This window comes from Oncorhynchus kisutch, linkage group LG19, assembly GCF_002021735.2.
Source record: "Oncorhynchus kisutch isolate 150728-3 linkage group LG19, Okis_V2, whole genome shotgun sequence".
Classification (NCBI taxonomy): domain Eukaryota; kingdom Metazoa; phylum Chordata; class Actinopteri; order Salmoniformes; family Salmonidae; genus Oncorhynchus; species Oncorhynchus kisutch.
The window spans coordinates 36486685-36512145 of record NC_034192.2 but is presented as its reverse complement, the minus strand read 5'-3'; the positions used below and the strand labels follow the sequence as shown (position 1 = coordinate 36512145).

The 25461-nt window shown below is 44.4% G+C and overlaps 1 protein-coding gene across 4 annotated transcripts; it reads left to right on the top strand.

Annotated features, from left to right (window-relative positions):
- Positions 1–1520: 1520 nt before the first annotated feature.
- LOC109865075 (protocadherin-10) lies at positions 1521–25444 on the top strand. Of its 4 annotated transcripts, none has more exons than XM_020453200.2 (5): positions 1521–4549; positions 5687–5745; positions 6114–6220; positions 20889–21245; positions 24145–25444. In XM_020453200.2, exons 1-5 carry the CDS (start codon positions 2048–2050, stop codon positions 24162–24164), a joined length of 3045 nt encoding a protein of 1014 aa, XP_020308789.1. In that variant the 5' UTR covers positions 1521–2047; the 3' UTR covers positions 24165–25444. The 4 variants fall into 4 exon arrangements, with proteins under 4 accessions (XP_020308789.1, XP_020308790.1, XP_020308791.1 ...); XM_020453201.2 differs by having other exon boundaries at positions 1525–4549; positions 20889–21046; XM_020453202.2 differs by having other exon boundaries at positions 1536–4384.
- Positions 25445–25461: the final 17 nt, after the last annotated feature.

Genomic DNA, 25461 nt, shown 5'->3' with positions numbered 1-25461 from the left:
TAGGGATGAATCCATTTTGTTCCATTAGAAGTAAAAGTACATCCAGAATAGTAGCCTATCTATGCTTCACAATACGTGATGTGTCGCCAATGTACTACTTACCACAATGGGCAGTCTAAAGCTGGATGTCAGACATAGCATTTGTACATTCTGATGAGTACAATTACAACAACACGAGGAGGGGATTCACTTCATCCAGACTAGGGTACATACTGCACACTATAGCATCTATATGGCCTTATTCATATTTTCATTAGATTGAATAATCCCTACAGTAATCATCTGAGAAGGCACACTTAAAAAAAAAAAAGATTATTTAACCTTTATTTAACTAGTTAACCTTTCCAAAAGCTATTCAAGGTTGAAGGTCAGAATCCAATGAAATTACAATCAATTGTACCTTTGTGTGAATCATTCTGTGCAGAGCCGATTCTGTCTCTTTCCTGTGAATGTGCATTTTGTTACTGTCTGACGTCATGGACAGCTCCCGGTGATGTGGGATCTTCGTTTCATAAAAAAAAAAAATCTAGCCTAGTTATATTCACATCATCAACAACAAAAACAACATCACACGAGTTGTATAACCTATGACTTTTTATATAGAGAGTGTCAATGGGGAGCGTGAATTAGAGTAGGACACTATTTATAGGTCCGGTTTGTTGCGTTCTGGGCGAACCGGTGGATTTGGTTTTATGTTTCTCTCCTGGCCGCTAGGGGGCGCGTAAGGTCTGTGGTTTACGCCTTGCTTTGACAGAGGCTCAGAAAGATTCCACACAAATCTCCAGATTCAGTGTGAGAGCAGTTACAGAGAGAAGTTGCTGGATGAGGAATATTCACATTGTGGTGGTTAAAACTATTATGTGAGCATATAAATGATTGACGCATATCCGGCATGTTTCCTATATATCACATGTCAATACATTATCCTCACACAAACAGTCTGCACACGTCGCCTAGCAGGAAGCATACACAGCTATAAACTATCAATCAATGATAATAATCTAATGAATTATTGCGTTCTGTTTTCTTATTAGGCTAGTAAACGGCATGAGCATTGCCCCCAACCCAAAAGAAGTTAGGCCTAGAGGTGCTGACTAACGGAGAGTAAACTGAAAGCTATTCAAATAGAGTCGCTACACTATGGAAAGTATAAGCTCCTTGAAATGTGTTGGGAAGTTTGCCTAATACATTTCTGGGAATTTATACATAGTGTGTCACTCTTTATTGTTTTCCTAATAGCCAATGCTATTGTGTATTGTGCTTTTGTTGAAAACAATTTACCCTTTCAATGTGCTGCGCGTAAACATCTATAAAGCCCCAACTTCCTCCCCTCTTCCAAATGTCTCTTCCTCGTCAGGCAGGTATTCAGCTCGAACCAGCAACTGGGCTTGAAGCGTCATATCCCAGTGAGCGATATCCAGCATAGACAGACGTCCCAACCGTCCAATCAGGAGTGAGCTCAGCGGGTGTCCGAGGATCCCGTTGGCTGGTAGGGGAGGTGCGCTGCGGAAAAAGCGAATAGTTGAGTGAAGAGCATTCAATAGTGGGAGAGGAGACCGCTGCAGTGTGTGCGCTAAACGGAGCAGATATCACTGGAGAGAAGAGAGAGAAAAAAATCTGATAACAGTGGCTGTTTGAGAATTGGTATAGTTGGAAAAAGCTTGTAAAAAAAGTATCGATTACGTGGATTTTTTGTATATTTTTTATATTGATTTTGGGCCTATGCTTTTAGAGTCATCTCCTCACTATTATTATTAAGGAACACTCCGCATCATTGGAATGTGCACTGCTGCCGTAACGAGGCGCATCTGAAGCAGCCGAGAGCTTGTTGATCTCGGCAGTGAAGACAGGATTTGGGGGTAATCAAGCCTGCATTGAATATCACAAACAAGAAGGTCCATGTTTGACGGGACTGCTAAAAGGAAAAGAAATATCCAAAAGCCTTCTACATTTTGGGGACTTTCCTTGGACTAAGGGTAATGGGAATTGACGCTTTAAATAAAAAAGGATAAGATTTATTTTCTCCAAGTGCACTTGTTCTTTGGCGATGATTGTGCTATTCCTTTTGCTGTGTATCGCGGATGGAGTGGTCTCGCAGATACGCTACTCTGTGCCGGAGGAGGCTGGACACGGCACGTTCGTAGGGAATATCGCCGAGGACCTGGGACTGGACATGACCAAAATCGCTTCACGCCGCTTCCAGGTTGTGCCCAGCTCGCGGACGCCGTACCTGGAAGTGAACATGGAGAACGGGATTCTGTTCATCAACGAGAAAATTGACCGGGAGCAGATCTGCAAGCAGAGTGCCAGCTGTCTTTTACACCTTGAAGTGTTTTTGGAGAACCCACTCGAGCTGTTCCGCGTGGAGATAGAGGTCGTGGATATCAATGACAATCCGCCCAGCTTCCCCGAAACAGACATCACCGTAGAGATCTCGGAGAGCGCAGTCCCCGGTACCCGGTTTCCCCTAGAGAGCGCATTCGATCCGGACGTGGGTTCCAATGCGCTGCGCACATACGACATCACCACCAATAACTACTTCTACTTGGATGTGCAGACGCAGACCGACGGGAACAAATTCGCAGAACTGGTGCTAGAGAAGTCACTGGACAGGGAGCAGCAGGCGTCCCACAGGTATGTGCTGACTGCAGTGGACGGGGGCCAGCCGCCACGGACAGGCACTGCTCTGCTGGTGGTCAAAGTGCTGGATTCTAACGACAACGTGCCCGTGTTTGACCAGCCAGTGTACTCAGTGAGTCTTCAGGAGAACACACCGGCGGGCACCCTCGTTATCCAGCTGAACGCCACGGACTTAGACGAGGGGCAGAATGGGGAGATAGTGTATTCATTCAGTAACCACATCTCCAGCCGCGTCAAGGACCTGTTCGCCATAGACGCGCGCACTGGACGCATTGAGGTGCGCAGTGAGGTGGATTTTGAGGAGAGCAGTTTATATCAAATATTCGTTCAGGCGAAAGATCTCGGGCCCAATGCCGTGGCCGCGCACTGTAAAGTTCTGGTGAAAATAATGGACGTAAATGATAATGCTCCTGATATCACATTCAGCACAGTGACCGAGTCGGTGAGTGAAAGGGCAGCCTCGGGCACCGTTATAGCCCTGCTGAGCGTGACTGACAAAGATGCTGAGGAAAACGGAAAGATTCACGTTGAAATCCTCGGTGACGTCCCGTTCAAACTCAAACCTTCCTTTAGGAACTATTTCACCATTGTAACAGATGGACCCCTAAATAGAGAGAATGCTGACTCTTATTCAGTGACTGTAGTTGCCAGGGATACAGGGACCCCTTCCCTTGCCACCAGTAAATCAATCAAAGTGCAAGTGTCGGATGAAAATGACAATGCGCCAACGTTTACGCAGCCCATATATGATGTGTATGTGACTGAAAACAATGTGCCAGGTGCTTATATCCACGCTGTGACCGCTCTGGACCCAGATGTTGGACAGAACGCTCTCATTAGTTACTCCATAATGGAGTGCGATATTCAGGGTATGTCTGTGAAAACATATGTGTCAATCAACGAAGAGACGGGCTACCTTTACGCACTCAGATCATTCGATTACGAGCAGTTAAAAGACTTCACTTTCATGGTTCAGGCGAAAGATGCAGGTAGCCCTGAGCTCTTCTCGAACGCCACGGTCAAAGTAATCATCGTGGACCAGAATGACAACCCTCCCTCCGTTATTGCTCCTCTTGGTAAAAATGGCACTGCTAGAGAGCCTCTGCCCCGCTCCGCCGAGCCTGGCTACCTGGTAACCCGTATCATCGCCATGGATGCAGACGACGGAGAGAACGCACGGCTCTCCTACAGCATCCAGCGGGGGAACGAGAACGGCATGTTCCGCATGGACTGGAGGACAGGAGAATTGCGCACTGCCCGGCGCGTCTCCACCAAGCGGGACCCAAACCAGATGTATGACCTGTTGATAGAGGTGAGGGACCACGGCCAGCCACCCCTCTCCTCCACCGCCAGTGTGTTCGTGGTGCTGGTGGACAGTGTGGTGGAGGACCATCGGGAGAGGGGCACCGCCAAGTCCAAGGAGACATCGCTGGACCTCACCCTCATCCTCATCATCGCCCTGGGCTCAGTCTCCTTCATCTTCCTCCTGGCTATGATCGTGCTGGCCGTGCGCTGCCAGAAGGACAAAAAGCTCAACATCTACACGTGCCTCACTAGTGATTGCTGCCTCGGGTGCGCCACATGCTGCAGCAGGCATGCGCGAGCCCGCAAGAAAAAGCTCAGCAAGTCCGATATAATGCTGGTGCAGAGCGCCAACGTCACCGGGGCCGTTACAGCTCAGGTGCCAGTGGAAGAGTCCGGGAGCTTCAGCTCTCACCACCAAAACCAGAACTATTGCTACCAGGTATGTCTGACTCCGGAGTCGGCCAAAACCGACCTCATGTTCCTAAAGCCGTGTAGCCCATCTAGGAGCACAGACACGGAACACAACCCGTGCGGGGCCATAGTGACAGGGTACACTGACCAGCAGCCTGACATCATATCAAACGGCAGCATTTTATCAAGCGAGGTAAGAGTCCCCTCATACCTTTAAACTCCAATACCCCCAGCATGTACTTGCTCTCCGTATATTTGATACAGAGTGTGATAACTGCAACATGTGCTTGTCTGAAGAAAAAAAAGTCTCACTGCTGCTATTAGTATCTGGATAAAATATGAAATATAATCTGCATTCCGCATTATTAGGACATTTAGTTTAAGTGTCCCTGACATTAATGTTAACTTTCTATATGTTGCATCACCCATTGTTTTAGTAGAGTCCCTCACAAATACATGTATTATTTCCCCGAACACATAAGTCTGCATATCTTGCTATTAATTTACGTAACGACAATTCAACCCAAAATGATGAATACTAGTTGCTGACATGTTGCGGTTGGCAGTCCCGAGGGAGATTATCATCGGAATAGTAATGATTGCATGTTTATGTTCTGCTCAGAAGTGGTTTTGTCGTGCTTTTAAAATAAGATGGATTTGGAGTAATATAATAATACATCAGGATAATGCATGGGTGCCTTGAAGGCTGGAGTTGTGTGTGTGTGTGTGTGTGTGTGTGTGCGTGTGTCTGCGTGTGTGTGTGTGTGTGTGTCTGCGTGTGTGTGCGTGTGTGTGTGTGTGTGTGTGTGTGTGCGTGTGTGTGTGTGTGTGTGTGTGTGTGTGTGTGTGTGTGTGTGTGTGTGTGTGTGTGTGTGTGTGTGTGTGTGTGTGTGTGTGTGTGTGTGTGTGTGTGTGTGTGTGTGTGTGTGTGTGTTTGTGTGTGTGTGTTGTCATGCGCAATGACCGTGTCCCTTGTGAGAACACACACATTTCGCACACCAGTCACGATCGTGCTGAGTCGCACAAGAACAAAGATCCGTCTATAGTTCAGCAAGCCTGAATAGGTGCACCACTTAATTTTTCTCTTTTGTAGTATATATATATGCTATTTGCTAGTAGGCTTAAAACGACTCTTCTCAAAATATAGATATGAGACGTTTCGTTGTCGAACATCAGCAATCACGTCAAATCTAACGTCAAAATCAAAACTATCAATATGTCATGTACCAGATTCCTTGTTGTTATTTTGTATTTTAAATCTCAGGAAAATAGTTTGAGAATAAAATGCCACCGCGCCCCAAACTCAAAATGTCTCGTGCTTCTCTTTCAGACCAAACACCAGCGAGCCGAGCTCAGTTACCTGGTGGACAGACCTCGGCGTGTGAACAGGTAACGAGCATGCGCACCTGGTGCCCTGCCAGCAGACGTGATTGAGAGTGTTTTTTAAAGTAGCCATTCAATGCCGTAGGGGAGAGACTACAAACCACAACCATGCCAACATGGCTCAATACATAATACTGGTTAATTCACTCTCTCTGCTGCTGCCCACCTGTGTATGCACTCTCAGTCTATGTTGATGATAATGAAGTGCAGGATAATGAATGAATGATGATTATGATGAAGACGGTGAAAATAAAAGTGATTCATGTTTTATTCTAACATAATTATTATTTTAATGTACGTTTGAAAATAAAAATAGGCCTTCCACTTTCTTCAATACATTAAAGAATGTTCTCTATCCTTCTCTTATCTGTCAGTTCGGCTTTCCAAGAAGCGGATCTCGTAAGCTCTAAAGACAGTGGTCATGGTGACAGCGAGCAAGGCGACAGTGACCATGACGCCACCAATCGAGGTCACTCTGCCGGTAAGTCGAGTTTGTTCGTTCTTGGCTGGTTGCACGGCATTTGATCTCTTATTTTCTAATTAAAAGCCCTACAGAGGGCGATGACAGTGTTGTAAGGCGTGGTATCTGTCCACGGTGCTGACCGATCGATCATGGTGTGTTTCGAGGCCTATAGTCATTTATAGCCTTAAGAATGTTACCCGCGCCCGTGGCTGCTGCGTGTCTATAGTATCACTGCGCTGTTATGTTCCGATTGTGGTGCTGAACGGAAAGCGACTCACTGCACACTGCGCTAGTCGTGTCATAGCCTACTCATTCTCACCATCTCAAATATTGGAAATGTGCTTAGGATTTATGAAATATAGGCTTGAGTGTTTTTCTACCAGCATGTGATATACAAACGTCTCTTGCTTAGGCTACTGTAAGAATGGGCTGTTTTTGGTAGGCCTATATTCTAGTCGTCGTGTGTTTGTGAACTCGCTCTCTCCTGGCTGTAGCTCAATCTCTTTATTGTTTTGAACATGGGAAATGTTCTGAGGGACAATGACGCGCTGCTGAACTTAATCCTGTTGTTAGTAAATATGCAGGGTCGTTAATGAGGGAGGGCCCGCTGCTAAATCCATGCTAGAGACCACTTGATGGGTACGTGACGGAATTTATAACGAGGACCGGTTGGCTTGTCATTGGTCGGTGCCGTGTGGGAACGGGACCAAACTGGTTGCGGGCGCAAACAAACAAACGATTCATTCATTCACTGGGCTCTGCCTTCCCGCCCCGAGCCCCCACCGCCCCGATCGCATTCCTCCGTCCACGTCGTCGTTTTATCTGTTCCACCTAAAGGTTCACATACGTTTTATTTTTTTAAAATTGGGATTCTGAGGTTTGAATGTAGTTATCTCTGCATTCATCCTTGCGATTGCTTTGGTCCAGCCCCGTCTGTGTATGTCTATGCCCATGTTTTTTGGAAAGCAACAAGGTCTGCCCTTGGGGATGAACCCACAGCATGCGAAATGAGCCACGTCTGGAAATAATAATGGCACTATTTTAAGCCTGTGGATATACACCGACGTTTAAAGGGAAACATACTATTTTATGTAGCCAACTTTAAATGTATGATGTATCTAGTACGCTTGGACTCATTTATAAAAGGCACTTGTCAGATGGAACCCCTTTAATGTTCAACCAAAAGGCAAGTCATTTAGCAAGGTAGTTTATATCACGTTACATATTCAATTTGAGCCATAGGGCCCATATGACAGGTAGTACAAGCTACTTCTATATAGACACTACAGGAGCTATACTTTCTTTTTAGTTGAACCCTTCTTTCCTTCATACAGGGCTTGACCAGACTCCTAATGCTACGTGGTGACTCTCTGGCATGGTGTTTAGTGAACTTGCTGTCTTTGCTTTTGACTTTGAGTGATGTTGTATGGCAATAGGCTACTGTTGCTTTGTTTTCGAAATTATCGGACAATTTACTGTCTTCAAACAGATTAATTGCTGTGCATTAAGTCTTGGTTTGATTAGGATCGTTTATACTATGGGGCTTTAGTGTTTTTCTGCTTGCACGAGACTTAGACGTAACTGGCTGCTGTGCTATTTGCTAAAGTGATAATTGAGTTTGTGACAAGCAGAGATGCTAGAACCTCCGGATTTTTCTGTTTCAGTTGATCTTTTTATTCAACATTTTCATGAACAATTCCTTAGTTTAATGAGGTGAGGGTGAACTTAATTATAAACCGGGTGGTTCAAGCCCTGAATGCTGATTGGCTGAATGACATGGTATATCAGACCGCATACCATGGGCATGACAAAAACATACTTTTTACTGTTCCAATTATGTTGGTAACCAGTTTATAATAGCAATAAGGGTGTTTGTGGTATATGGCCAATCCAGAGGACAGTCCTTAGCCGTGGTACATTGGCCAAATACCTCACCCCTCATGCTTTATTGCTTAATTATAGCACTATGATTGTGATTAGAGACTAAAACAATGATGATAATTTAGGTGAATAAATGTTTGTTGATATTAGATGGATTTAAGCAGTGGAATTACTGTGATGGTATCAGAGATGATATAGCCTGTCTTATATAGACTGTTATCATGGTTACTATGGATCAACTGTCACCCTACTGTTTGGGAGCATTGGAGATAGCACTCCCTCCACCTCCCCATTTCCCCCTCCATCCTCCCATTCCCCGTCCAGATCCCTTCTTAGGCCCATGGTTCACTTTATCGCCATGGTAATATATGCTATTTGTAAATTCTTGCTGAACCGTCATCCATTTTCAGAACTCTGCATACCAATGACCAAATTAAGGACGCAATAAAGTAGGGGGTCAGTGCATTTACACAGTCTCTCTCGTTCGAACAATTTTAATTTCTCTCTCTCTCTTCCCCCCCAATTCAAAGGGCTTTATTGGTATGGAAAACATATGTTTACATTGCCAATGCAAGTGAAATAGACGTAAACATTACACTCACAAAAGTTCCAAAAGAATAAATACATTTCAAATGTCATATTATGTCTATATACAGTGTTGTAACGATGTGCAAATAGTGCAAAAGGGAAAATAAATAAACATAAATATGGGTTGTATTTACGATGGTGTTTGTTCTTCACTGGTTGCCCTTTTCTTGTGGCAACAGGTCAGAAATATTGCTGCTGTGATGGCACACTGTGGTTTTACACACAGTGGAAATGGGTGTTTATCAAAATAGGGTTTATTTTCGAATTCTTTGTGGATCTGTGTAATCTGAGGGAAATATCTCTCTCCCTCTCTCTCCCTCTCTCCCATCCCTCTCTCCCATCCCTCTCTCCCTCTCTCTCCCTCTCTCTCCCTCTCTCTCCCTCTCTCCCATCCCTCTCTCCCATCCCTCTCTCCCTCTCTCCCATCCCTCTCTCTCCTCTCTCCCATCCCTCTCTCCCATCCCTCTCTCCCATCCTCTCTCCCTCTCTCCCATCCCTCTCTCCCATCCCTCTCTCCCATCCCTCTCTCCCTCTCTCCCATCCCTCTCTCCCATCCCTCTCTCCCATCCCTCTCTCCCTCTCTCCCATCCCTCTCTCCCATCCCTCTCTCCCATCCCTCTCTCCCATCCCTCTCTCCCATCCCTCTCTCCCTCTCTCTCCCTCTCTCCCATCCCTCTCTCCCATCCCTCTCTCCCATCCCTCTCTCCCATCCCTCTCTCCCATCCCTCTCTCCCATCCCTCTCTCCCATCCCTCTCTCCCTCTCTCCCATCCCTCTCTCCCTCTCTCCCATCCCTCTCTCCCATCCCTCTCTCCCATCCCTCTCTCCCATCCCTCTCTCCCTCTCTTTATCTTTGTTTGGATATGGGGGATCTTTTGACAGTGCATTCAGTACATATTGAAGTCAGACTGATATACTGGAGACTCATGTTTGTTCCTTAAAATCAATAAACTACTAAGGCCAATAAATATTGTTGGTTTCGGTTCACAACTTTTATTAAACTTTCAGTTTTACTGAGGGCAGGTCCATTCTTTACTGAGGGCAGGTCTATTCTTTATTGAGGGCAGGTCAATTCTTTACTGAGGGCAGGTCAATTCTTTCCCGAGGTCAGGTCCATTCTTTACTGAGGGCAGGTCTATTCTTTATTGAGGTCAGGTCAATTCTTTACTGAGGGCAGGTCAATTCTTTCCCGAGGTCAGGTCAATTCTTTCCCGAGGTCAGGTCAATTCTTTACTGAGAGCAGGTCAATTCCTTACCGAGGGCACGTCAATTCTTTCCCGAGGTCAGGTCCATTCTTTACTGAGGGCAGGTCTATTCTTTATTGAGGGCAGGTCAATTCTTTACTGAGGGCAGGTCAATTCTTTCCCGAGGTCAGGTCAATTCTTTCCCGAGGTCAGGTAAATTCTTTACTGAGAGCAGGTCAATTCCTTACCGAGGGCACGTCAATTCTTTTCCGAGGGCAGGTCAATTCTTTACAGAGGGCAGGTCAATTCTTTACCGAGGGCAGGTCAATTCTTTACGGTCAATTCTTTACCGAGGGCAGGTCAATTCTTTACCGAGAGCAGGTCAATTCTTTACCGAGGGCAGGTCAATTGTTTACCGAGGTCAGGTCAATTCTTTACCGAGGTCAGGTCAATTCTTTACCGAGGTCAGGTCAATTCTTTACCGAGGGCAGGACACTTCTTTACCGAGGTCAGGTCAATTCTTTACTGAGGTCAGGTCAATTCTTTACCGAGGTCAGGTCAATTCTTTACTGAGGGCGGGTAAATTCTTTACTGAGGGCAGGTCAATTCTTTACTGAGGGCGGGTCAATTCTTTACTGAGGGCAGGTCAATTCTTTACTGAGGGCGGGTCAATTCTTTACTGAGGGCAGGTCAATTCTTTACTGAGGGCAGGTCAATTCTTTACTGAGGGCAGGTCAATTCTTTACGGTCAAATCTTTACTGAGGGCAGGTCAATTCTTTACTGAGGGCGGGTAAATTCTTTACTGAGGGCAGGTCAATTCTTTACTGAGGGCGGGTCAATTCTTTACTGAGGGCAGGTCAATTCTTTACTGAGGGCGGGTCAATTCTTTACTGAGGGCAGGTCAATTCTTTACTGAGGGCGGGTCAATTCTTTACTGAGGGCAGGTCAATTCTTTACGGTCAAATCTTTACTGAGGGCAGGTCAATTCTTTACTGAGGGCAGGTCAATTCTTTACTGAGGGCAGGTCAATTTTTTACTGAGGTCATGTCAATTCTTTACTGAGGGCAGGTCAATTCTTTACCGAGGGCAGGTCAATTCTTTACAGTCAATTCTTTACTGAGGGCAGGTCAATTCTTTACAGTCAATTCTTTACTGAGGGCAGGTCAATTCTTTACAGTCAATTCTTTACTGAGGGCAGGTCAATTCTTTACTGAGGGCAGGTCAATTATTTACCGAGGGCAGGTCAAGTCTTTACCGAGGGCAGGTCAATTCTTTACGGTCAATTCTTTACCGAGGTCAGGTCAATTCTTTACTGAGGGCAGGTCAATTCTTTACTGAGGGCGGGTCAATTCTTTACCGAGGGCAGGTCAATTCTTTACTGAGGGCAGGTCAATTCTTTACGGTCAATTCTTTACTGAGGGTGGGTCAATTCTTTACTGAGGGCAGGTCAATTCTTTACGGTCAATTCTTTACTGAGGGAGGGTCAATTCTTTACTGAGGGCAGGTCAATTCTTTACTGTCAATTCTTTACTGAGGGCGGGTCAATTCTTTACTGAGGGCAGGTCAATTCTTTATGGTCAATTCTTTACTGAGGGAGGGTCAATTCTTTACAGTCAATTCTTTACTGAGGGCAGGTCAATTCTTTAAGGTCAATTCTTTACTGAGGGCAGGTCAATTCTTTACGGTCAATTCTTTACTGAGGGCGGGTCAATTCTTTTCTGAGGGCAGGTCAATTCTTTACTGTCAATTCTTTACTGAGGGCGGGTCAATTCTTTACTGAGGGCAGGTCAATTCTTTACGGTCAATTCTTTACTGAGGGAGGGTCAATTCTTTACGGTCAATTCTTTACTGAGGGCGGGTCAATTCTTTACTGAGGGCAGGTCAATTCTTTACCGAGAGCAGGTCAATTATTTACCGAGGGCAGGTCAATTGTTTACCGAGGTCAGGTCAATTATTTACCGAGGGCAGGTCAATTGTTTACCGAGGTCAGGTCAATTCTTTACCGAGGTCAGGTCAATTCTTTACCGAGGTCAGGTCAATTCTTTACCGAGGTCAGGTCAATTCTTTACTGAGGTCAGGTCAATTCTTTACCGAGGTCAGGTCAATTCTTTACTGAGGGCAGGTCAATTCTTTACTGAGGGCAGGTCAATTCTTTACGGTCAATTCTTTACTAGGGTCAGGTCAATTCTTTACTGAGGGCAGGTCAATTCTTTACTGAGGGCGGGTCAATTCTTTACCGAGGGCAGGTCAATTCTTTACTGAGGGCAGGTCAATTCTTTACGGTCAATTCTTTACTGAGGGTGGGTCAATTCTTTACTGAGGGCAGGTCAATTCTTTACGGTCAATTCTTTACTGAGGGAGGGTCAATTCTTTACTGAGGGCAGGTCAATTCTTTACTGTCATTTCTTTACTGAGGGCGGGTCAATTCTTTACTGAGGGCAGGTCAATTCTTTATGGTCAATTCTTTACTGAGGGAGGGTCAATTCTTTACGGTCAATTCTTTACTGAGGGCAGGTCAATTCTTTACGGTCAATTCTTTACTGAGGGCAGGTCAAATCTTTACGGTCAATTCTTTACTGAGGGCGGGTCAATTCTTTTCTGAGGGCAGGTCAATTCTTTACTGTCAATTCTTTACTGAGGGCGGGTCAATTCTTTACTGAGGGCAGGTCAATTCTTTACGGTCAATTCTTTACTGAGGGAGGGTCAATTCTTTACGGTCAATTCTTTACTGAGGGCGGGTCAATTCTTTACTGAGGGCAGCTCAATTCTTTACGGTCAATTCTTTACTGATGGCAGGTCAATTCTTTACTGATGGCAGGTCAATTCTTTACGGTCAATTCTTTACTGATGGCAGGTCAATTCTTTACTGATGGCAGGTCAATTCTTTGCTGAGGGCAGGTCAATTTTTTTACTGAGGTCATGTCAATTCTTTACTGAGGGCAGGTCAATTCTTTACTGAGGGCAGGTCAATTCTTTATGGTCAATTCTTTACTGAGGGCAGGTAAATTCTTTACGGTCAATTCTATACTGAGGGCGGGTCAATTCTTTACGGTCAATTCTTTACTGAGGGCAGGTCAATCCTTTAATGAGGGCAGGTACATTTTTTACTGAGGTCATGTCAATTCTTTACTGAGGGCAGGTCAATTCTTTACTGAGGGCAGGTCAATTCTTTACTGAGGTCATGTCAATTCTTTACTGAGGGCAGATCAATTCTTTAAGGTCAATTCTATACTGAGGGCAGGTCAATTCTTTACGGTCAATTCTTTACTGAGGGCAGGTCAATCCTTTACCGAGGTCAGGTCAATTCTTTACCGAGGTCAGGTCAATTCTTTACCGAGGTCAGGTCAATTCTTTACCGAGGTCAGGTCAATTCTTTACTGAGGTCAGGTCAATTCTTTACCGAGGTCAGGTCAATTCTTTACTGAGGGCAGGTCAATTCTTTACTGAGGGCAGGTCAATTATTTACTGAGGGCAGGTCAATTCTTTACTGAGGGCGGGTCAATTCTTTACCGAGGGCAGGTCAATTCTTTTCTGAGGGCAGGTCAATTCTTTACGGTCAATTCTTTACTGAGGGTGGGTCAATTCTTTACTGAGGGCAGGTCAATTCTTTATGGTCAATTCTTTACTGAGGGAGGGTCAATTCTTTACGGTCAATTCTTTACTGAGGGCAGGTCAATTCTTTACGGTCAATTCTTTACTGAGGGCAGGTCAATTCTTTACGGTCAATTCTTTACTGAGGGCGGGGTCAATTCTTTTCTGAGGGCAGGTCAATTCTTTACTGTCAATTCTTTACTGAGGGCGGGTCAATTCTTTACTGAGGGCAGGTCAATTCTTTACGGTCAATTCTTTACTGAGGGAGGGTCAATTCTTTACAGTCAATTCTTTACTGAGGGCGGGTCAATTCTTTACTGAGGGCAGGTCAATTCTTTACCGAGAGCAGGTCAATTGTTTACCGAGGGCAGGTCAATTGTTTACCGAGGTCAGGTCAATTCTTTACCGAGGTCAGGTCAATTCTTTACCGAGGTCAGGTCAATTCTTTACCGAGGTCAGGTCAATTCTTTACTGAGGTCAGGTCAATTCTTTACCGAGGTCAGGTCAATTCTTTACTGAGGGCAGGTCAATTCTTTACTGAGGGCAGGTCAATTCTTTACGGTCAATTCTTTACTGAGGTCAGGTCAGTTCTTTACTGAGGGCAGGTCAATTCTTTACTGAGGGCGGGTCAATTCTTTACCGAGGGTAGGTCAATTCTTTACTGAGGGCAGGTCAATTCTTTACGGTCAATTCTTTACTGAGGGTGGGTCAATTCTTTACTGAGGGCAGGTCAATTCTTTACGGTCAATTCTTTACTGAGGGAGGGTCAATTCTTTACTGAGGGCAGGTCAATTCTTTACTGTCAATTCTTTACTGAGGGCGGGTCAATTCTTTACTGAGGGCAGGTCAATTCTTTATGGTCAATTCTTTACTGAGGGAGGGTCAATTCTTTACGGTCAATTCTTTACTGAGGGCAGGTCAATTCTTTACGGTCAATTCTTTACTGAGGGCAGGTCAAATCTTTACGGTCAATTCTTTACTGAGGGCGGGTCAATTCTTTTCTGAGGGCAGGTCAATTCTTTACTGTCAATTCTTTACTGAGGGCGGGTCAATTCTTTACTGAGGGCAGGTCAATTCTTTACGGTCAATTCTTTACTGAGGGAGGGTCAATTCTTTACGGTCAATTCTTTACTGAGGGCGGGTCAATTCTTTACTGAGGGCAGCTCAATTCTTTACGGTCAATTCTTTACTGATGGCAGGTCAATTCTTTACGGTCAATTCTTTACTGATGGCAGGTCAATTCTTTACTGATGGCAGGTCAATTCTTTGCTGAGGGCAGGTCAATTTTTTTACTGAGGTCATGTCAATTCTTTACTGAGGGCAGGTCAATTCTTTACTGAGGGCAGGTCAATTCTTTATGGTCAATTCTTTACTGAGGGCAGGTAAATTCTTTACGGTCAATTCTATACTGAGGGCGGGTCAATTCTTTACGGTCAATTCTTTACTGAGGTCATGTCAATTCTTTACTGAGGGCAGGTCAATTCTTTACTGAGGGCAGGTCAATTCTTTACTGAGGTCATGTCAATTCTTTACTGAGGGCAGGTCAATTCTTTAAGGTCAATTCTATACTGAGGGCAGGTCAATTCTTTACGGTCAATTCTTTACTGAGGGCAGGTCAATCCTTTACTGAGGGCAGGTACATTTTTTACTGAGGTCATGTCAATTCTTTACTGAGGGCAGGTCAATTCTTTACTGAGGGCAGGTCAATTCTTTACTGAGGTCATGTCAATTCTTTACTGAGGGCAGGTCAATTCTTTATGGTCAATTCTTTACTGAGGGCAGGTAAATTCTTTACGGTCAATTCTATACTGAGGGCGGGTCAATTCTTTACGGTCAATTCTTTACTGAGGTCATGTCAATTCTTTACTGAGGGCAGGTCAATTCTTTACTGAGGGCAGGTCAATTCTTTACTGAGGTCATGTCAATTCTTTACTGAGGGCAGGTCAATTCTTTACGGTCAATTCTTTACTGAGGGAGGGTCAATTCTTTACTGAGGGCAGGTCAATTCTTTACTGTCAATTCTTTACTGAGGGCGGGTCAATTCTTTACTGAGGGCAGGTCAATTCTTTATGGTCAATTCTTTACTGAGGGAGGGTCAATTCTTTACGGTCAATTCTTTACTGAGGGCAGGTCAATTCTTTACGGTCAATTCTTTACTGAGGGCAGGTCAAATCTTTACGGTCAATTCTTTACTGAGGGCGGGTCAATTCTTTTCTGAGGGCAGGTCAATTCTTTACTGTCAATTCTTTACTGAGGGCGGGTCAATTCTTTACTGAGGGCAGGTCAATTCTTTACTGAGGGAGGGTCAATTCTTTACGGTCAATTCTTTACTGAGGGCGGGTCAATTCTTTACTGAGGGCAGCTCAATTCTTTACGGTCAATTCTTTACTGATGGCAGGTCAATTCTTTACTGATGGCAGGTCAATTCTTTACGGTCAATTCTTTACTGATGGCAGGTCAATTCTTTACTGAGGTCATGTCAATTCTTTACTGAGGGCAGGTCAATTCTTTACTGAGGGCAGGTCAATTCTTTACTGAGGTCATGTCAATTCTTTACTGAGGGCAGGTCAATTCTTTACGGTCAATTCTTTACTGAGGGAGGGTCAATTCTTTACTGAGGGCAGGTCAATTCTTTACTGTCAATTCTTTACTGAGGGCGGGTCAATTCTTTACTGAGGGCAGGTCAATTCTTTATGGTCAATTCTTTACTGAGGGAGGGTCAATTCTTTACGGTCAATTCTTTACTGAGGGCAGGTCAATTCTTTACGGTCAATTCTTTACTGAGGGCAGGTCAAATCTTTACGGTCAATTCTTTACTGAGGGCGGGTCAATTCTTTTCTGAGGGCAGGTCAATTCTTTACTGTCAATTCTTTACTGAGGGCGGGTCAATTCTTTACTGAGGGCAGGTCAATTCTTTACTGAGGGAGGGTCAATTCTTTACGGTCAATTCTTTACTGAGGGCGGGTCAATTCTTTACTGAGGGCAGCTCAATTCTTTACGGTCAATTCTTTACTGATGGCAGGTCAATTCTTTACTGATGGCAGGTCAATTCTTTACGGTCAATTCTTTACTGATGGCAGGTCAATTCTTTACTGATGGCAGGTCAATTCTTTGCTGAGGGCAGGTCAATTTTTTTACTGAGGTCATGTCAATTTTTTTACTGAGGTCATGTCAATTCTTTACTGAGGGCAGGTCAATTCTTTACTGAGGGCAGGTCAATTCTTTATGGTCAATTCTTTACTGAGGGCAGGTAAATTCTTTACGGTCAATTCTATACTGAGGGCGGGTCAATTCTTTACGGTCAATTCTTTACTGAGGTCATGTCAATTCTTTACTGAGGGCAGATCAATTCTTTACTGAGGGCAGGTCAATTCTTTACTGAGGTCATGTCAATTCTATACTGAGGGCAGGTCAATTCTTTACGGTCAATTCTTTACTGAGGGCAGGTCAATCCTTTACTGAGGGCAGGTACATTTTTTACTGAGGTCATGTCAATTCTTTACTGAGGGCAGGTCAATTCTTTACTGAGGGCAGGTCAATTCTTTACTGAGGTCATGTCAATTCTTTACTGAGGGCAGGTCAATTCTTTATGGTCAATTCTTTACTGAGGGCAGGTAAATTCTTTACGGTCAATTCTATACTGAGGGCGGGTCAATTCTTTACGGTCAATTCTTTACTGAGGTCATGTCAATTCTTTACTGAGGGCAGGTCAATTCTTTACTGAGGGCAGGTCAATTCTTTACTGAGGTCATGTCAATTCTTTACTGAGGGCAGGTCAATTCTTTAAGGTCAATTCTATACTGAGGGCAGGTCAATTCTTTACGGTCAATTCTTTACTGAGGGCAGGTCAATCCTTTACTGAGGGCAGGTACATTTTTTACTGAGGTCATGTCAATTCTTTACTGAGGGCAGGTCAATTCTTTACTGAGGGCAGGTCAATTCTTTACTGAGGTCATGTCAATTCTTTACTGAGGGCAGGTCATTTCTTTACTGAGGGCAGGTCAATTCTTTACTGAGGACAGGTCAATTCTTTACTGAGGACAGGTCAATTCTTTACTGAGGACAGGTCAATTCTTTACTGAGGACAGGTCAATTCTTTACTGAGGACAGGTCAATTCTTTACTGAGGACAGGTCAATTCTTTTATTTTATTCAATTTTTTACTGCCCTATTTATTTCTGAAGAGACACCTAATATGCCTCAGTGAATATCTCATTTCCTAAAATGTCAAGAAATATCAAGATGTCTTGATCTGGCTTTTTAGCAGAGACATTTTTTCTCGGAGTGAGTCTGTGTCTTATCACTTCTCCAGATTCTAAATGCCAAATCTGAAACAGATTGATATTCACAAGCCTCCTCCTGTGATTATTGGATATGGAAATATGTTCATTATCCAGGGTCAGAGGTCACTGTCCCATTGCTTTGGTGAATATCTAAAGAAGTGCAGGTACCACTTGTTGAAATGAGGAGTAAATGTATGATCTATGGAGTCTATTAGTAGATACATTATTCAATAATACAAACTTTCTTTCATTGTTGTGTATGTGCTGACACTCAATGTGATGGTGTATTTGTGGATGTTCATTAATATTTAATAAGGAACTCACTCGTTAGGAAGCTCAGCATTTTTCCAAGCTGTTAGCGAGTCAAATTAATCCTCTTTGTAACAAAGCAAATTCCCCCTATGCTGACCTGTGGAAACACACACACACACACACACGCGCACGCGCACGCGCACGCGCACGCGCACGCACACACGCACACACACACACACACACACACACACACACACACACACACACACACACACACACACACACACACACACACACACCACAGTCTGGAGCCTAATCAGTCTGTGTACCACAGGATTATCTGAGGATACTCTTGGGGAGCAGTTTGGGTTTTACTCAGACACGCACATCATATGACTTAAAACATGGACTACGCCAAATTGACTTTTAAAGATTAAGTTAGGCAATAGCCTGGTTTTACTTAGGGCAAAAATATTAGTATCTATCTGAATTGAATCAGACACGGATTATTTTCGATTTTGTGTTCCACGATGGGCTATTCATGGATTCACTTGCACTATCATGAAGAATGAACTCAGAATGAACTTCCTCTTTGACAGAACATTGAAGGACTCGGGTTGACTTTTTTTGTTGGTGTTATTGCATGGACAGATTGAAAGGACATGAGCAGCCAAAGTAATCCAATACTTTTGAGCCTGTGGTTTAAATGATCTAATACCTTGGTCACAGGAAGCTCAGAGAGTGTAGTAGTGTGGTGTTAATGGTTTTAAACACGTCTCTTACTCTGCATGACCAGTCGTACCTGCTGAGATATCACAGAGAGAAACTACCACAGAGGGCCACAGCAATGATTCAATGATTCTAGCCTGTTTCTCTATTTCCCAATGGCAAAAATATTATAAAAACTACACACACATTACATAATGCATGAATACACCAGGCATAATTTATAGTCCAATATTTACATGTGTTTTGGGGAAGAAGGATTAGGGGGCAAGTGTTTAAATTGTGCAGTATTTAGCAATCCTAACAGGAGTCTGATAGCAGCAGTTGTGATGTGTGTGTAGCATGAATGTATATATATATGTGTGTGTGTGTGTGTGTGTGTCTGTGTGTGTCTGTGTGTGTCTGTGTGTGTGTGTGTCTGTGTGTGTGAGTGAGTGAGTGAGTGAGTGAGTGAGTGAGTGAGTGAGTGAGTGAGTGAGGGCATGTGTGTTAATAAGGTGTGGAGAATCAGGGTAGGTGGTCAGTCCAGTTCATGTGTTCCTCAGTCTGATGGCTTGTAGATAGAAACGGTCTCTTAGCCTGTTGGTATCAGACCTCATGCTTCGATTTCATCTGCCCGACAGGGTGTGTGGGGGTCCTTGATGATGCTGCGTGCCCTCCTCAGACACCATTTTGAGTAAATCCTGGATGGGTGGGAGCATGGTCCCAATGATGCACTGGGCCGTCTTCATCACCCACTGGAGGGCATTGCGGTCGTGGACAGACTAATTCCCGTACCAGGACGTGATGCAATCGGTCAGGACGCTCTCGATGGTGCAGTGGAAGTATTTGGAGAGGACACGGGTTGGCATCCCAAATGTATTCTGCTGCCTTAGGAAGTAGAGATGCTGTCGGCACCTCTTGACAAGAGTGGTGATGTTGTTGGTCCAAGTCCACAGTGAGGAAATTTTAACTACTGACTCTCTCTACTACCATTGATGTGGAGCGGGGCATGTTCCCTCCTCTGTAACAATCAACTCTTTTGTTTTACTGACTTTCACTTACCACTTCCCTATAGGCTGACTCGCTGTTGTTGGTTATCAGGCCTACAACTCTGGTGTCGTGGGCAAACTTGATTATTGACTTGGTGTCGTGCAAATGTATTTTAGCAGTTTTGGTTGGTTTTCACAAAGGGCTGTTTTTATTTGAATCTATCCTTAGTGTATCGGTAGAAAGATGAGGTAGAACGAGGAAGACGATAACCTCGTGACCTTTCCCTGTGCATGCTGGGCTTTCTAGTACAGTGTTTGCTGTTCTGCGAGGCTGAGAGTTTATCTCTCCACGTATGCTGCTGTTTCCTTTGATCTTGTATGGTGAAAAAGAGAACCCTGCAATAAGGAATTAGAGATCTGAGTCTATACGTGCACGCGCACGTACACACACAGCAGCAGCTTTGTGTGTATTTGTGTTCGTGAGTGAGTGTATGTGTGTGCGCACGTTTCCCCTGCTTCCTTTTTTGTCTTGTTTCAAGATTAATTGATTATTACCTTTATGACCACTAACTGTCTTTTCTCTCTCTCCATCTCTCCTCCCTCGTTCCCCTCCCCAGGCACGGATCTCTTCTCGAACTGTCTTTTCTCTCTCTCCATCTCTCCTCCCTCGTTCCCCTCCCCAGGCACGGATCTCTTCTCGAACTGTCTTTTCTCTCTCTCCATCTCTCCTCCCTCGTTCCCCTCCCCAGGCACGGATCTCTTCTCGAACTGTCTTTTCTCTCTCTCCATCTCTCCTCCCTCGTTCCCCTCCCCAGGCACGGATCTCTTCTCGAACTGTCTTTTCTCTCTCTCCATCTCTCCTCCCTCGTTCCCCTCCCCAGGCACGGATCTCTTCTGTAACTGTCTTTTCTCTCTCTCCATCTCTCCTCCCTCGTTCCCCTCCCCAGGCACTGATCTCTTCTCTAACTGTCTTTTCTCTCTCTCCATCTCTCCTCCCTCGTTCCCCTCCCCAGGCACGGATCTCTTCTCAAACTGTTTTTTCTCTCTCTCCATTTCTCCTCCCTCGTTCCCCTCCCCAGGCACTGATCTCTTCTCGAACTGTCTTTTCTCTCTCTCCATCTCTCCTCCCTCGTTCCCCTCCCCAGGCACGGATCTCTTCTCTAACTGTCTTTTCTCTCTCTCCATCTCTCCTCCCTCGTTCCCCTCCCCAGGCACGGATCTCTTCTCTAACTGCACAGAGGAGTGCAAGGCACTGGGACACTCCGACCGCTGTTGGATGCCCTCCTTTGTGCCCTCCGACGGGCGCCAGGCAGCAGACTACCGCAGCAACCTGCACGTGCCAGGCATGGACTCCGTGCCCGACACTGAGGTATTTGAAAGCCAAGAGCAAACGGGCGATAAGTCATTCTCCACCTTTGGCAAAGAGACCCCCCTCAGCCACCACCACCAAAACCACCTCCACCTCAGCCACCACCATGCCACCCACGCCAACCAAGCCAAGTTAGAGAGGAAAGCGTTTGAGGCACTTCTGTCTAACACGCGAGCGCCTTACAAACCTGCCTATTTGAGTGAGTATCCGCTTTGCACGGCAGCTCTGTAGCTAACCCACTCTATTCTCTCAACCAACCAACCCTGATCTGATGATTGACTTGAACAATACAAAAAAAAACAAATTATATTTCTTCCCCCATTGGCTGGAAGTGCCATGAAATTCTTTCACGTGCGCTGACCCATCTAATTTACCCTCTTGACAGTCGTTAACTAACTCTCTCTCTTCCTTTCACACATATTCATTATCGCTCTCTCTATCTGTGATGATCTAATCCTCCGTCACAGTCTTCCATATCACTCCCTCCTTCCACCAACAGCAGCAGCCCCATCTATGTGCCTTTTGAATTTAATGTGCCATGATCAATTAGAGTAGAGGTTGGAATCCATAGGAGAGTTTTGACATCGCCGAGACGTTGAAATGATGGATGATTTGTCCCATTATAGGGAGATGGGTGTGTTAATATACACGATGCTTCCTTCGCTCCGAAAGGGAATGAAAAAAGGAGTGTTTTTAATCTGCTGAAAAGAATAGAGGCTAAGAGATTACCCTCTCGCTCCTTTTCTTCTGACGGTATTGCTCTAGCTCCTAGGATCAAAACCGTTTCAGATAATCAGGGAAAGCAGAGGAAGGAGGAGGCACATTTCCATGGGGGATTTCTGTTTCCAAACTCCCTTTTCAAAGGGCACAAAGAGAGACATCCTCATCACTGCAATTTGGTGATAATGCTTAATTATAATTTTGTCAGCACTGCCTTAAGAGTTGCACGTTCGTTCACCGCTCATCAGAACTTGCTAGAAGAATTCTCAAACTGCTGGAGTCTCCCCTACCTCTGTAATTCCCAGCCGCAGCATGGGGCACTACCTCTGATGAATACAGATGAGGTAGAGACTCCATAAAGATAAAGATGTCGACTTCCTCTCTCAGAGGCTATTCTCATTGACAAACATTTAAGGAGAGGCAGCGTGATGAGATGTACAAGTTACATAATATGTACATAAACGTTTCAATTGACACGACATCCTTGCCTTACCTTTTGTTCTGGCCGGCAATGTGACATTGTTGCTCTGCAGCTCCACATCTACCGTAATGATCAGTATCATAGTATCTACTGACTAGCCAGGAAGCTTGCAAGCTATTCAACAATGCGAGCATCTTTTCCTCTATAACATACTATCTACACTCTTGAATAATGCCATCGAACCGTATCACTTAATTGAATAATGCAACTATTTGCTCGTTGGTACACGCATGAGCTAAATGTAGCTTGCAAGACAATAACACAGCTAGCTAGCTATGTTCGCTAGTAATATTAGCTAACATATCAAACATGAATGTTTACCTCTCTCATATATATATACACACACACACAAGTACAGTTTCAGCATATTAAAAGTTACATCAGAACAAACCAGGCTTCATTTGATCAATATCGTGGAAGTCATTATAGGAGGTAAACCCAAAATGTTGAGTGAGTTGATCCGTTTCTTTCTGCATTCTTCTTGCCTGGATGATGGCTCAGAGCAACCAAGGGGAAAACTCCCTTTCTTAAAGATACAGCGACATTCTCAGAATGTATTTATTTTAATTTTATTTAAACTTTATTTAACTAGGCAAGTCAGTTAAGAACAAATAATTATTTACAATGACGGCCTACCCCAGCCAAACCCTAACCCGGATGACGCTGGGCCAATTGTGCACCGCCCTATGGGACTCCCAATCACGGCCAGTTGTGATACAGCCTCAAATCGAACCAGGGTCTGTAGTGATGCCTCGAGCACTGAGATGCAGTGCCTTAGACCGCTGCACCACTTGGGAGCCTCAAGTTCCAGACTCCATTTCCTTAGAATGTAATAGGCTACTGCCATTACAGGAATAAATATCTATAAAACAAGTCTCAAATATAAGGACAATGTTTATACATTTCAACTGTTTCAAAAACCTTGCTCTGCTATTAATATTTTTACCATATGAATGTTGGGCTCAATGAAACAATTCTGTTGACATTGTCCTGCATAGAGGGGGCAACTGTTGGGCGAGTGTTGTGCGTGACCTCCGGAGGTATCTTTCGAGACGTGAGAAATACGCTCTTTTACATTACATTAATGGCTCTCGAAAATCGATACCTCTCAAGAATCTCTTGAAATTCTCCTTAATTCTCGTCAATTACAATAGACCCTCAGTCTCAACCCCTATTCTTCTCCTCTCTGTCTCAGCGACTACACATGGGCGTAGAGCTAATCACCACAATACATTCCTTATTTAGGGGATGTCTGGCAGGGGGTCTGGAAGGGGGAAGAAGAGGGGGGATGGGGCGGTATCCTCATGATACTAAGAGTCTGTGTCTTATTTCGGAGGGGAGTCTGGAAGGGTGGGTGGGGGGGGGTGTAATCCTCATGATACTAAGAGACTGTGCCTTTCCCCTAATCTGATAAAGTCATCTGGAGACACAGAGCCCCTTGTAGCCAGAGACAGCGGTCGGTCATTACCCTAATCAAACAGTGATGACATAGAGCTGCTGCTAGCTGGGGGATTGTTGAGCTGTCATGGGGAAGGGGGAGAGGGGGGTGTTGAGGGTAAGGGGTGTGGGCGGAGGGGGAGCTCCATTTGTTTCCATGTTGGCCTTGGCCCATTTGAGTTAAGGCCCATTGTTGCTGTCCTAAATAAATTGAGCAAGAAACATTCTCAGAGACACAGACCCATATTCACACGCATTATCAATGAGAGATTCACAGTGTGGATATACATGGTTCCAGAAGAGAACGGATGAAGGGCTTCCTAACCTTCCTAACCTTGTTTTCTTGACTGTCTTACAACACTGAGTAAATAAATGAAGGTTCCTCTAGATGCATTGTCTGTTTTTCTTTTCTCTCTCAGACAAACTTGATCCCTAACCAGCATGTGTTCTCTTCTTGCAGCGAGGAAAGGGGTTTGCTAGCTCCTTTCGCGTGGACATACCAGAGACCGTATGACTTTGCACAATCAGTCAAAACAACAAAAACTAAAAAGAGCATCAAGTTCCAGACTCCATCTCCTTAACTGTTCCACGTCTGACTGACATTCCCCCTACGTAACATGGAACTCTGTGGACAACATTCCCTCCGGAATTCTCTTGGAACACTGCCGGCCTTGGAAACTACTACCTTTTGGACTCTGGAGGGGTTGGAAGTGGTGGGGACAGACAGAGAGACAGGGTCAGGAGACGGACAGACAGACGGCTCTGCACGTGGACCCCACCGCTCTCAGCAGGACTGAGACAGAGTTGAAAACACAACTAATAGAGGGGGGAGAAGGAAGAGGAGGAGGACGAGGATCCCCCCTCTCCAATCTATGTGTGCCTGTTTACAGCACTAATGTACATCTTTAACAAATAAAATAAAATAAAATAAAAAAAGAACAACAACAAAAAATGACAAAATATGAAAAACCAATTGGAAAAGGAACGTCGACGTCACTGAGCCCTTTAGATGTTTATACTCACAGCAGAAGCCAGTTGTACAGGAGATCTTTGTGCATTTTAAATGCAATACCACTGTTTTAGACTTGACTGTTTTTCTATTCAGTTTGTGTGGTCAGGTGTCTTCTCCTCAGATCTAAAGTACTTCAACTTTATAAGGAAAGATTGTGGGCTGGATTATGAATTTTCAAGTTCCGTTCTCTTTTTTCCCCATCACATAGTGGATCTGAACAGTGATGGGCTTCACCTTTGAATTCTGAGCTGTTTAGTAGTTTATATCATGTGAGAAGTGTTTAATGTACTCTTTTGAAAAGCTTCAAAATGCATATAAATCTATATATAAATCTATCAATATATACTTTTTCTGAAGGTGTGCTATCCATTTGGTGGGTTAACTATTCTGTGTAGACAGAGGTCCATAAGCTGCTTAAGGTGCTGTAGAAGGGACGATCTAACAGGTTGGGGCTGTTCTTTACCATGAAAACACAACAACCTTGTCTGCCACGTGATCGTTTTCATCCGGTTTCATTTCATTATTATAATTTTTTGGGGATATTGAAAGTTGAAACTCATGTCTATAAATAAAATTAAAGGCGGTAATAATTTAGATTGAATTCCATGGTAATTCTGTGTTATTGTAACCAAAAAAAAAGGGTCAATTAAAAAGAACAAAACAAAAAGTGGCCATATAATGAAAGGTGTTGTGCACTTGCAGTGCAAAATCAAATATGTGCACATACACACACTCACATACACATGCACACACATACACACATAC

Bases quoted from the DNA above. Each gene is read 5' to 3' on its own strand.
- LOC109865075 (XM_020453200.2), top strand. From the start codon at position 2,048: ATGATTGTGCTATTCCTTTTGCTGTGTATCGCGGATGGAGTGGTCTCG. The intron at 6,221-20,888 runs GTAAGTCGAGTT...TCCCCTCCCCAG, and splicing joins CAATCGAGGTCACTCTGCCG to GCACGGATCTCTTCTCTAAC. The intron at 21,246-24,144 runs GTGAGTATCCGC...CTCTTCTTGCAG, and splicing joins TTACAAACCTGCCTATTTGA to CGAGGAAAGGGGTTTGCTAG.